A 12,756-nucleotide genomic window follows, 5' to 3' on the forward strand; every position below is an offset into this window, starting at 1 on the left:
ATAAATAAGCATTTCATGTTACGAGTTATTGTAGTTGTAGTGGTAGTAGAGTTGTAAATTTATTTCTTGGAAAGTAAATGTGAATAATTGGTAGTAATTTGAGATAGTGGTGGTGGTGGTGGTGGTGGTGATAGAATAATTTATTTTTAACAAAAAAATATAATTTTATGGTTCTGGTTTGTGAGGTTGGAGGTTCAGTAGTGATGGTGGTTAAAAAATAATGTATGTGATAATGTTAGTGCTTGGTGTTAATAATTGGTTTTCTTATTTTTTATATCCTTTCTTGATACTAATAACACTATTTTTTTTGTATTTGTATGTGTTTATATGAAAAAGTATTGAAATTGAAGTCACAATTTTGCCAAAAAAGACTTTGAACATGTGTAAAAAATATTTATTTTAATAATAGTTTTCAAAAGTATATATTATGCCAAATATAATTTTTTTCAAAACATTTTAATTCCATTAGGTTTGGATTATCTTTTTAATATTTCAAGCCAAATTTTATTCACAATTCAACGGGACCTTAGAATGTGGTTCGACTTTTAGAAAAAATATTCTTGTCCGAAATTGCCAAGGTTTAAACTTTCTGATATGCCTAGCCAAGCTATAAAATGCCACGATATCGCGAGGCATGTTAACCACAGCCGTACATTCAAAAACTATTTACAACAAAATGAGTAAAAAGGTCGGATTCACTCGAATCTGGTGACCTTTATAGCCCAGGCATTGTCCTAGAGACAATTCAAAACATTTTCATTGTAATCCGTAACATTTAATTCATAAAAAAAATGTATTGTTACTCCAGAAAATATTCTAGAAATCCCAAATTAATTTTTATATTAATTAAAATTAGTTTATTTGAAATTCGAACTTTTGCATTTTATATTCGAATCATTCCATTCAAAACTTGAGTTGTACCATGTTTTATTCGAATAACATTAATTGTACTTCAAAAAAAGCAAGCACGGATGTAAATTGGTTTTTCAAATAGACTGTGACGAATCACAATGAACTCTCAAATAAATATTTCAATTTTGCGTATTTCCAATGCAATTCTCGAATTTCAAATGAAATGTTTCGAACGACATCTGAAACATATATAAAACAGAATTTTACTTCCGTTATTTAAAAAATGCATAATGCGTAATCTTTTAGAAAAATGAAAGCAAGTAAAAAAGAACTTTCAATACACTCCATCATTTAGATGGAATTTGCAAAATTGTCAAAAAAAAAAATCCGTTGAAATATAATAAAAAAAATCATAAAAATACTGGAAAACTGGAAGCGATTAAAAATGTCGCTAATATCAATAAAATAACCAATATAGGGAGGTACTGTTATGTGGGAAAGAAAATAGACTCAAAAGAGCTAAAGAGTTGCTTCGCTTGGCCGAAAGTGGTGAACTGCCGAATTTGGGTTTCTCCGATGAGAAATCATTCGTTGTCCAGCTGTTTGTAAACGAACAAAATGATCTCGTTTACCTGTTAGAGAGGTCAGCTGAAAATGTGCACCCTCGGTTGGCCACAAGATATCAAGCGCCGGCCACGGTGATAGTGTGGCCGCCATAACAGCCGATGGTCGCTCTCCGCTGAATATTATCGCGAAAATATTCTGGAGGGTGTATTAAAGCCTTGGACACGCGAACATTTTGGCCGCAGATCTTGGACATTCCAACAGAACTTAGAACCATCGCACTCAGCAGGCGCCACCCAAGATTGGTTACAAAATGAGGTTCCTCGATTCATTTCCAGCGCACAATGGTCATCAAAATCTCCGGATACCAATCATTTGCACTATTGTGTCTGGAGTATTTTGGAAAGCAAGGTTGGCACTTAAAAATACCAAAGTGTCGATAACCTCAATCAAGAGCTTCACCGGGAATGACCAAAATACCGCAGAGCAACATTTGGGTAGCGTACGACGGTTTCATTGGTCATTCGAAGGCCATAATTCATGCCAAAGGTGACTAATTCGAACAAATCTAAACTTATTTTAAAATTTGATGCTATTTTCGACATTTTTTGCTTTCATTCAAAAAAAAAATGGAAAAAAAAAAAGTAAAAATTATGGAGTTTGACCCTCAGCCTGTATATTAATCATGTTGGGATGAATGAATGTGCAATTTGTTAATTGAATGTTATTTATGCTATGGAGATGGAAAAGGTCCTTATCTTGCTGTAGTTTTCAAATAAGTGTAGCGGCAATGGAAGGTATTTTAATTGTTAACCATTTCAATTTACAAAAAAATGTTTAAACCCTATTTAGGGAGGTCGATCGCAATTTTTATCTCAATTACGAAAAAAATTCAGTGACGTACGTAATTTAAATACAAATTCAAAAACATACGAGTTCCCTCCGAAATTTCTAACTTCTGCCATATTTTATACATTATACATGGAATTTTTTTTGCTATCTGGGCAAAAATATCTCCTGACATGGCTTGAAATACACGTCTGAGTACGTCACTACCTCGTGTCCAACATTTTGCCATACGTTTCACACTGTTCAATTGATTAGTTTGTTTATTTGTTATTTAGTTTACATTAATATATATCAACCTATTATTTTTCATATAAAACATACACATACAATTACACATATTTTGACAAAAAAGCAACACTGTGTTTCCTATCTTTTCTATGAACTTATATTTATAATATATCTTTTGTTTTATAATAAATGAACTCAAAAAAAAAAAAAAAAACATAAAAATGCAACATAATATTTGGTTTTATAGATTTTCTTCTGAATATAAGCAGTGCAATTTATCTACAGAATTTTGTGCATTAAAAAGCCGTACACGAAATATATATTTTGGTTTGATATTTTGAGACAGATTGGTCAATCAACAAAGAATCTCCTAAACTCTTAGAAGCCCAAGTAAATATGTAAATATTCACAAACAAATTAAATGTCGAAACTCTGCACATCTCCAAATCTCCTGATACTCTAAAATTGAGTTTCCAAAATTGCATTATTTTTTTTTTATTATTATCTGAGGATGGGATGAATTGAAGTTCAAAAAGCATAATTTATTATAGGTTCTCTTTGCTAAGAGTTCAGCATTTTCAAATAGAGACAATTGGCAAACATGGTAACCTCCAACCAGAAAACAAACACTGCAGTCTAGTTGAAAATTTCAGGTTCCTTAAAAGTTCTAGACAGTGTTGGACATGTAGCGAGACTCTGATTTCTTTTTTTAAACACTTTATAACGCCATTTTACATTAAGGACTCTTGCGTTAATTTTTTATACAAATAAAAATCATTCGTATTTTAATCCGCCTGTCCTCCACACTCGACACTTCTCTTGCTGTCATTGGAACAACCTTTTAAATTATTCCATTTTTAATTGAGATTTTCTCGGAAATACCTTGTCTCATGGCTGTGAATCGTTTCGTTTGGTTGTGTTTGTACGTCGGTTCATTTATGTGTCTTTTTGTTTTTTGTATTTCGCTCTGAAACTTTTCTGGCTCAACAATTTTTCAATTAAAATGCATGCAAAAACTACATCTGGACTTAACTTTTAAAATTCCCGGCTATGTAATCTGAAAGCTACCAGCATCGACATGTAGAAGAGCCATTTCCATCTTGCTGTGAGCAGATTGATTGCAGTATCCCGGCCAATGCTGCGGTAAAGTCGGACGTCCATAATGTGTCGGACAAATGTTAATCACATGAATTAAATGTACACCTCTTAAGTGGTAATAATTTGATTCTAGACAGAAGAAGTGTGGGAAATGGCAAATGGGTAAAATAAAAAAGTTGGCCAAAGTTTGTCGACTGGGGACTAGCGTTTTTTTTTTGTTTTTGTCTGCTTTTGTCTGCAGATATTTTAATCTTTTAAAACCCATTAAATGTGCATTTTAATTGCATTTTTTTTTTGCTTCTGCTTTTGAAATTGTAAACTAGTATTATGTGGAGGGTTATTGGAAGACATTAGACTGGTGTCTGAGTTTTTATATATATATATATAAAACAAGCTATGATATAAATGGGTTATCCGTTAGCATGTTGTTGAGAAGCAATTTTTTCTTAGTCTGCGAAAAGATGACCTGTAGCTACATATGGAAAAACACTGAGGTCCTGTCCTTTATACAAAAGGAAATTTATACAAAAGGAACAACGACACTATTCTGGAGGGTGTATTAAAGCCTTGGATATTCCAACAGGACTCAGCACCTTCGCACTCAGGACGCCCCACCCAAGAATGGTAACAAAATAAGGTTCCTCGCTTCCTTTGGCCTCGTTTCCATGGTCATGGAAACCTCAGGATACCAATCCGTTGGACTATTGTGTCTGGAGTATTTTGGAAAGGAATGTTGGCACTAAAAATGCCAAAGTGTCGATCACCTCAAGCAAGCGCTTCGCCGGGAATGGGCCAAAATACCGCAGAGCAAAATTCGGGCAGCGTGTGACTGTTTCATTGAAGGCCATAATTCGTGCCAATGGTGACCAATTCGAAAAATCTAAACTTATTCTAAAAGTTGATGCTACTTTCGAATTTTTTTGCTTTCATTCAATAAAACTAAAAAAAAAATGTAAAAATTATGGCGTTTGACTTTGTTGCAGTTTTCTTTATATCATCCTGTATACGTCAAATGTAACCTGCAGTTGTATCCGAGATATGGATTGTATCCGAGATATGGATCACTCTTTTAATGTAAAATTTAGGTTCTGTTTATTGCCAGCCTTTAGAAGAATAATAGCGATAATCAAATTTATTAAAATATACTGCAATAGTTTAAAATGACTTTTAAACATTCCCAACTTCAGAAAATATTATTGGCAAAAGACTTGTATGAATTTGTATTTTTCACGTTATTGTATTCATAAAGAAGATATACATAAGATTAAATTAGAATATGCAATCAAGGATAATCTAACGTGCAACAGCGATTTAAAGACTAATGTGCACATAACTCAAGCAGAAATTATTTAAAATTCAAAATTATAAAAAAGAATTAAACAATATTTATGGCTTAGAATTTAGATGAAAAAAGGGTAGACACAGTTTTACTTTTTGTTGGTATTAATGTGTTTCTTGGTTTTGGTTGTTTTTGGAAATTAAGTGAGAGAAATAGGAAAGGATAGTAGCGATAGATTTAGGAGAGAATAGTTAGGATATGAGAGGAATATTTTTTAAATGAATTATATCACTACAAATACAAAATGTATAAGTAACCCTCTAACGTACAGAACTAAAGAGACGAAGAACTTTTTCGAGGTAAGAAATGAAAAATAAATAAATATATCAGAAAATCGAACAGGAGGATTTATTTGCATTACGGGTTTTCACGGATAATTATTTCAAAGTTGTGCATTTTACGTTTCCGCGGCGTATAAGTATTGAATTTAAAAAGAGTGCTATGGAACGTATTATTATTATTATTATTATTATTATTATTATTATTATTATTATTATTATTATTATTATTATTACTATTATTATTATTATTATTATTATTATTATTATTATTATTATTATTATTATTATTATTATTAATATTATTATTATTATTATTATTTACATCAAAATATGTATACGTCCCCATATTAAAAAACTTAAAAATTAAATTAATTAAAAAAATACTAATCGAAAAAGTTCTTTGAATCGAAAATTTCTCATTAGAGGATTTTCCAAAAAAATATATATATATAGCCGATGACACTTGGCATTATTTTATTCACAACAAAATGTCATGATTCTAATATAAATTATTTGTCTGACAACACATACAGACAATGGAATTGTACTAGCGTTTAAATGGCAATATCCTTTCACTAGCACATACAAAAAATTATTAGATATTCAAAAATAAAATGTGTTGTTATTGTGATTTGATTTGTTGTTCATTGTTGTGTTATGTCTTTGGAAGTTTATTTATATTCGTTGATTAAAAAAAAGAAGATCATTAAAGCGATTTTAAAACATTGTGGGTTTTGAATATTTGTTAAAAAAAAAGTTCAATAGTTTATCAATCGTTGAAGATAAGCTATGGCAACAAATATTCCCAAAAACTCACAATATTTGGGTTGCAACTTTAATGACTTCAGGCGAAGACGACGCATCGTAGTCTTAGGTTGGTCATGCGGCATTGCTGTTGATATATCTTTGTTGATTTTTTTTTTGTAGTAGAAAATAACGGTGAACATGGCTATAATTTAAGTGAATCGATTGCATATTGGTTTTAACATAAGAGTGGTGTTAGTTTAAAGGTGTATATACTGCACACGTTTTTTTAATTGAAGTAAAAATATTTCTTTTCAAAGCCTAGATGTTGTATATTTCTTACATTAGATATGGTATCTTCACGTCAACATAGATCCAGGCTTCGATAAAAAAAAAAAAAAAAAAACACTTCCATGAGATGGTAAACATCTCAAAAGGTTCTTTCAGAGCATATGCTTTTCTGCATACTGGGCTAATACATTTAGTTACAAATATTAACATCTGGACAAATAACTTAAAGTACATGTCGAGGCTTTTTTGTTTTTTTTTTTTTTTTTTTTTTTAATCTGAAATTGGAGGGAAAGTTTTATATTGAGACTACATTCCGGACAGAATATTTAACTGAATATCTCGATATGAACCAATGATTCTAGCTGTAGTTCGAACATTTCTATTACACAGAGTGAGATGAAAAAACTTCAACCAACTTCAGACTGCTGTCATTTCTAAGCCATCCGTTCGACAGCTGCTAAAATTATTCCAGTGACAGCTCATTATATTGTTTACAAGCGTACGAAAGCATTTTGGTGAGAATTTCCCAGAAAAAAAGTTATTCCTGATGGAATTCAAGCGTAATAGTGTGATTTCTTTATATTTGGCTGGAAAGCCACAAGTGGCTATCGTTAGAGCACTTCAGAATTTAAATGTGAAAAAAAAACTTTTGTGTCTCGTACCATCGCTCTTTACCGTGCTACTGGTAGCGTAGCCCGACGTCAAGGAAGTGGACGAAAAGCAAAGATGCTATCTGATCGAAACCCGTGCCGCACTAGCTCGTGAGCTGAACTTATTGCTGCAGTTTTTTTATCTCACCCTGTATACTTTAGGGGGTCTACGACGAATATTTAGAGATGTTACAAATGGAATGACAAAGTTAATATATCCTCCTTTCCAAGGTGGAGTGTATAAAAAGTGAACAGATATGGCCCAATGATTCTAGGTGTAGCCCTAACATTTCTATTATACTGCGAATGCTCTATCCTAAAATTTTGTAAAGTATTGAGCAAAATGTTGCAGACCTTTTGCGAATTGGTAAGAATATTAGTAAGCCAATAACCCTACAAAACTGTGTTCATTTACGTACCAAAATTCATCCAATTTGGACTGCTATAACACATTTGGTGAACGGCAAATACTAAATCGTATGAAAATATATATGGGCGCCATATCCAAATCCAATCTGATATCGACAACATTTAGCAATGGTATTTCTGAACTATATATGATATCTTGTACCGTACATCGTTGCTAAATTTCATAAAGTTATTTTTAGACTACATACGGTCGCATGTGCCAACATGCATCCTATTTGGGATATTTCACATTTGGTCCACAACGAAATTGAAAACTTACAAAGATATATATGGAAGCTATATCTACATTTGTGGCAGATTATCGCCAATAGGGTTCGTCCTTGGGACAAACTAATAATTTGTGAAAAATTTGCTTACAAATATACATTGAAAGACGGACGGTCGAGAGACGACGAATGGCAATCACCAAAACAAACATAGAAGCGCACAAAGACATAATAATCTGTATCACAGTTAGGTGTAAGGTATAAAAATGCCATAAAAAAAATTGGGCTGAGAAACCCAAACATTTTTGGGATGTTAATGTACTAACCGAATACTCTCAACTCCTCTAAGTATTTTCGTACACATGCCATTTGATAGAACAGAAAGCTACTGAAGCTACCAGACAAAAAAAAATGGAAAGGGCTTTATACGTTGCAACGGATCTTTTTTTGCTTTCTTTGCAACCTCATTGTACACCACTGTCTGCAGCCTATATACCATGTACATATCATGCATAAAGAACACATCATTATATATTTTTATATTCTTTACATCTCCTTAAATTATAACCATGTTTACAATATTGCATTTTTGTTTCGTAACAGTTTGTTTTATTTATCTTTTGTATTTGTTATCGTAGATCATTCGATAGATAAGACAAAGTTTTAAAGTAGTAGTAGTAGTAGTAGTATAAGTAGCGGTAGAAGTAGTAGTAGTAGTAGAAGAGCAGAGATTTAAGAGAAGAAAGTTGAAGGAAGATAACAGCAAGTACAACTTTTTTACATACACATAAGTACATTGTGTTTTAGAAGTTATAGAATAATTGTGTGACGTAGTAGAAAGCTATTAAACTTATTGTGTTAAATATATATATATATCGATAGAATCTGTTGTTGTGATGGTGGTAAAACAAACGTTTTTGTGTTGTTGTTGCTGCTGGTAATTTGTTTTTTAATTGTAACACATACACACGCACATTGAAAAAGAGTTGATCTAAAGAAAACGAATTCTACTTTGAAATAAAATCTTGTACTCAAAAACCATTCTCAGTTGTAGCTGTAATAGTTGTTGTTGTTGTTGTTATTGACTCTGTTGTTCTTGTAGTAGTATGTGATTTAGATAGAAATTTATTTTTATACGGTAAAAAAAAAAATTCTTAAAAATAGAAATTGAAAGATAAATAGACGTAGTTGCTGTTTATTGTACTTTAGTTTTACTTTATCGAAAAAGGTAGTTAGGGTTAGGAAGAATGCATTTCATTGGAATCAATATCGAAAATAAATATCGTAGAATAAAATTTGTTAGTTAGTGACTGGTTGTTGCTGTTTTTTAATTATTATTTACTTTAAGGGGGGGTTTTAGTTGTAGCTTTCGTTTCTTTTTTGTTATTATTTTTTTCTTTTTTGCTTTTTGGTTAGAAATGGTGGTAGATAAGTAGTACTTGGGTGAGATAGAGAGATGTGTTGTTAAATATTGTTAAAAACAATTCGAAAAAAAAAAAATAAATATATTTGTTGTGTTCTGAAAAGATAAAATAGCCAAGAAAAATGGAAAAATGAAAATTTAACTTACTCGTGAAATCATCAAGTTCTTCTTGCTCAGCCTCGGCAGCCAACTCTTCTGGCGTTTTCTTTTTCCGCATCAGTGGATTTGGCTCCTCTTGTGGCATCTGTTGTTCTACTACCTCCTCTTTCTTCTTGATGTTATACTGTAATGAAAAGAATGCACCAAAATAATAACAATTTATTATTTATTTGAGAAGATATTTTATAGAATAGATATAAAATTACCTAAATAGCGAACAAAATGTACATATCTTTTCTAACATAATTGGTAGATTCATTTTAAAAACTTATTTAATTAGACTTTAAGTGATGTTGAGGGAATTTTAAAGCTGTTGTATGGAGTTAGTACGAATATCTTGCCCGAGGTTTTTGTAAATATTTCAAAAAAGTTGAAAGTTGGCAGTCGGGTTTTCCGACAGATGTATACCCTTACCCAATGTTCGGTTATTTAAATATATTTTGACTTTTGTTATTATTCGAAATCTTGACACTCTATGCAGTGGGTTCTAGAGGAATGGGCCAGTATTTTCCATTCCGTAACAGATGTAAATAAATATGATATAATGGTATGAACTATATGGGACATGTGCTAATTTGCAAGAAATGTTAAAATGAGAGTGAGCTACCAGATATAGTGGATCGAAGTATTCCATTTTCACACATTATCTAATACAGATAACAATATTGTTATGAACAAAGTCATAAGAAAATCGAATATTTGTAGGGTGAGGTGAAAAAACAGCAACCAACTTCAGACTGCTATCATTTCCAAGCCATTCATCCGACAAATGTTAAAATTATTCCAGTGACAGCTCATTATATTGTTTACAAGCGTACAAAAGCATTTTTTTTGAGAATTTTCCAGATGGAATTTAAGCGTGATAGTGTGATTTCTTTATAATTGGCTGGAAAACCACAAGTGGCTATCGTTAGAGCACTCCAGCATTTAAATAAAGTTAGAGCACTCCAGCATTTAAATGAATAAATCTTTTGCGTCTCGGACCATCGCTCGTTCCCGTGATACTGGTAGCGTAGCCCAACGTCAAGGAAGTGGACGGACGAAAACAGTAACATCAGCAGAAATGGTTCGAAAAGTAAAGAAGCAACTTGATCAAAACCCGCATTGAAGTGACCGAAAAATGGCTCGTGAGCTGAACATATGGCAATACTCCATTCGTCACATATATAGAAAAGTGAGCTCGGAATTAAGCCATTGAAATTCCAAAAAAGTCAAAAACTTGCACCGCAACAGAAAGAAAATAGACTCAAGAGAGCTAAACAGTTGCTTCGCTTGGCCGAAAGTGGTGAACTGCCGAATTTGGTTTTCTCCGATGAAAAAACATTCGTTGTCCTGCAGTTTGGAAACAAACAAAATGATCGTGTTCACTTGTCAAAGAGGTCAGCTGAAAATACGCACCTACGCTTGGTCACCAGAACTTAAGCGACGAAACAGCCTATGGTCGTTCTCCGCTCGTATTAATCGACCATGGCATCAGAATAAATGCCGAATATTATCGCAAAAATATTCTGGAGAGTGTATTAAAGCCTTGGGCACGCAAATATTTTGGTCGCAGATCTTGGACATTCCAATAGGACTCAGCACCATAGCACTCAGCACGCGCCACCCAAGAATGTTTACAAAATGAAATTCCTCGCTTCATTTACAGCGCGCAATGGCCACCAAAATCTCCGGATACCAATCCGTTGGACTATTGTGTCTGGAATATTTTGGAAAGCAAGGTTGGTACTAAAAAATACCAAAGTGTCGATCACCTCAAGCAAGCATTTTCTAAAACTTTTCACATATTTCATAAAAAGTGAAGAAAGTAGTCGATACCCTCCCAATTTTGGTATGTTGTGATATTTATATCAGACTTATATCAGATACGAAACCTAAATTTTGTGGAAAACTGTAGCCTACTTATTTAGAGGTTGAATTAAATTACATTTTCTTTTACTTAGATTTAAATTACTTTAATCAATTCTGGATGCTCCTCCTTCAGGTTGCTACATTTATCAAGAAAATAAATGATTTTCAGACAAAGAAATCTATGACAAATCAATGGCTTTTCAATTAAAAAAAATTTAATTTTTAAAAGACAGTTTATCATTATCCTGCCACAAACTTAACAATAATTCTCATTTGATTGTAAATTTTCCCAAAATTCCCATTTAATTGAACTTCTCAGTGAGAAAATTCTTTAAAGCAAACGAATTTGTTGCCAAGACTTTATAATTTGTAACTTAAATATTTATATTGCCCCTATCAAACCGTTCATTCGGATGGGTAATTTCAGGCCACTAATCTCCATTGATTTTAAGAAAATTAACTCGACAACATCTCAGGTAAATTGTGTTGGGAGATGGTGTACACGGATGTGTAAATATACACTTAATTCGGACTCAGACAATTTATCCATCGCCCAAAATGCTGGCCATTAACTAGGAAATTATTTGCCTAACTAAGAAGCAATCAATGGTCAAAATGAATGATTTTGTTAGTTGTCTTAATTACGGCCATGGGCAAAACTCGATAGAAACCTGCCTGGGTGCGAGATAAAATCGTAAATGAATTGTATTTCAGACATTCAAAATGTAAATGTTGATGCTGGCCGTGTATGTGTATGAGAAAGCTATGAATAAAGGAATGTTTCTTGTTGCCATAGCAATTGTTGGTTTGTTTATTTATGTTCTTGATCAAGATAAATACGCACCCACCCACTCACACTCACCTCCACACAAATGCAAACCTTTAGAAATGTAGTTGAATTCTACCTCTTAAGGTGTAACAATTATCATCCTCCGCCATAGTATCATAAATAAGTTCAATTTTCTTCGTATAAATTAAACGCGTATCTGACGCCATTAATTTTACGTTTATTGAGTTAATTAAGAAAACGCTATGCACCTACTTGCTCTGATAATAAGAGAATATATGGCATACAACTCGGTTATCGCTCGAGGGCGTAAAATTCGTTTAAGGAATAGAAGAAAGTCAATTGGGAAGATTTATTCGCGTGAATCTTTTAATTGGGAAGTTAAGTATGACTGTAACGTTCTTTATTTTGGATTATGGAAAAAGTTATAATGTAATAACGGTTATCTTATTTGTTTAATGCAAATGCCATACAAAACGTTATGAGGGTATTAATAATCGTACTCCAAGTAAAAGGCTATTTATCCAAAGAATGTCTTAATTCAAAAGAAACTTGTTTTGCATTTTATGGTTTCGTTGGCAATTTACGTCTTCAAAATTTAAATAATACAATTTTCCAATGTTGCATTGGAAAGCTTGCATTGCTGTTGCGGCTTTAAATCGGTTTTCACTTGAAATCGGATTAAATTAATATTTTGGAGTTATATCTTAATCTGAAGTGATTTTCACTAAATTTTTGCGGAAGCATTGTTTTCTGTTGTATGTGACCTCTCGTAACAAATATTTTTAATATAGAATGCTTATTATGACTTTGAGAAGGCTTTTATATAAAATCGCATAGAACACATATGTGGGAGCTATAGCTATGCCCACATCGATTTGGTCTAAACTTGACAGACAGACTCTAATGGTACATGATTTGTGAATCATATACATTAAACTAGAGGGATCTATATATGGGACCTATATCTTAATCTGAACCGATTTCGACACAATTTGCCAAAAG

General features: G+C 32.4%; 1 protein-coding gene across 13 annotated transcripts in view; it reads right to left on the minus strand.

Annotated features, from left to right (window-relative positions):
* LOC101889617 (complexin) overlaps window positions 1-12,756 on the minus strand; it is a 636,740-nt gene that overhangs the window by 8,259 nt on the left and 615,725 nt on the right. For all 13 annotated transcript variants that reach the window (XM_059126575.1, XM_059126576.1, XM_059126579.1 and 10 more), the window contains one exon: window positions 9,102-9,237. In XM_059126575.1, the coding sequence (XP_058982558.1) occupies window positions 9,102-9,237 (136 nt within the window). The remainder of the gene's footprint in view (window positions 1-9,101; window positions 9,238-12,756) is intronic.

The sequence above is a fragment of the Musca domestica genome, unplaced genomic scaffold (assembly GCF_030504385.1).
Source record: "Musca domestica strain aabys unplaced genomic scaffold, Musca_domestica.polishedcontigs.V.1.1 4, whole genome shotgun sequence".
In the NCBI taxonomy this organism is placed as follows: Eukaryota; Metazoa; Arthropoda; class Insecta; order Diptera; family Muscidae; genus Musca; species Musca domestica.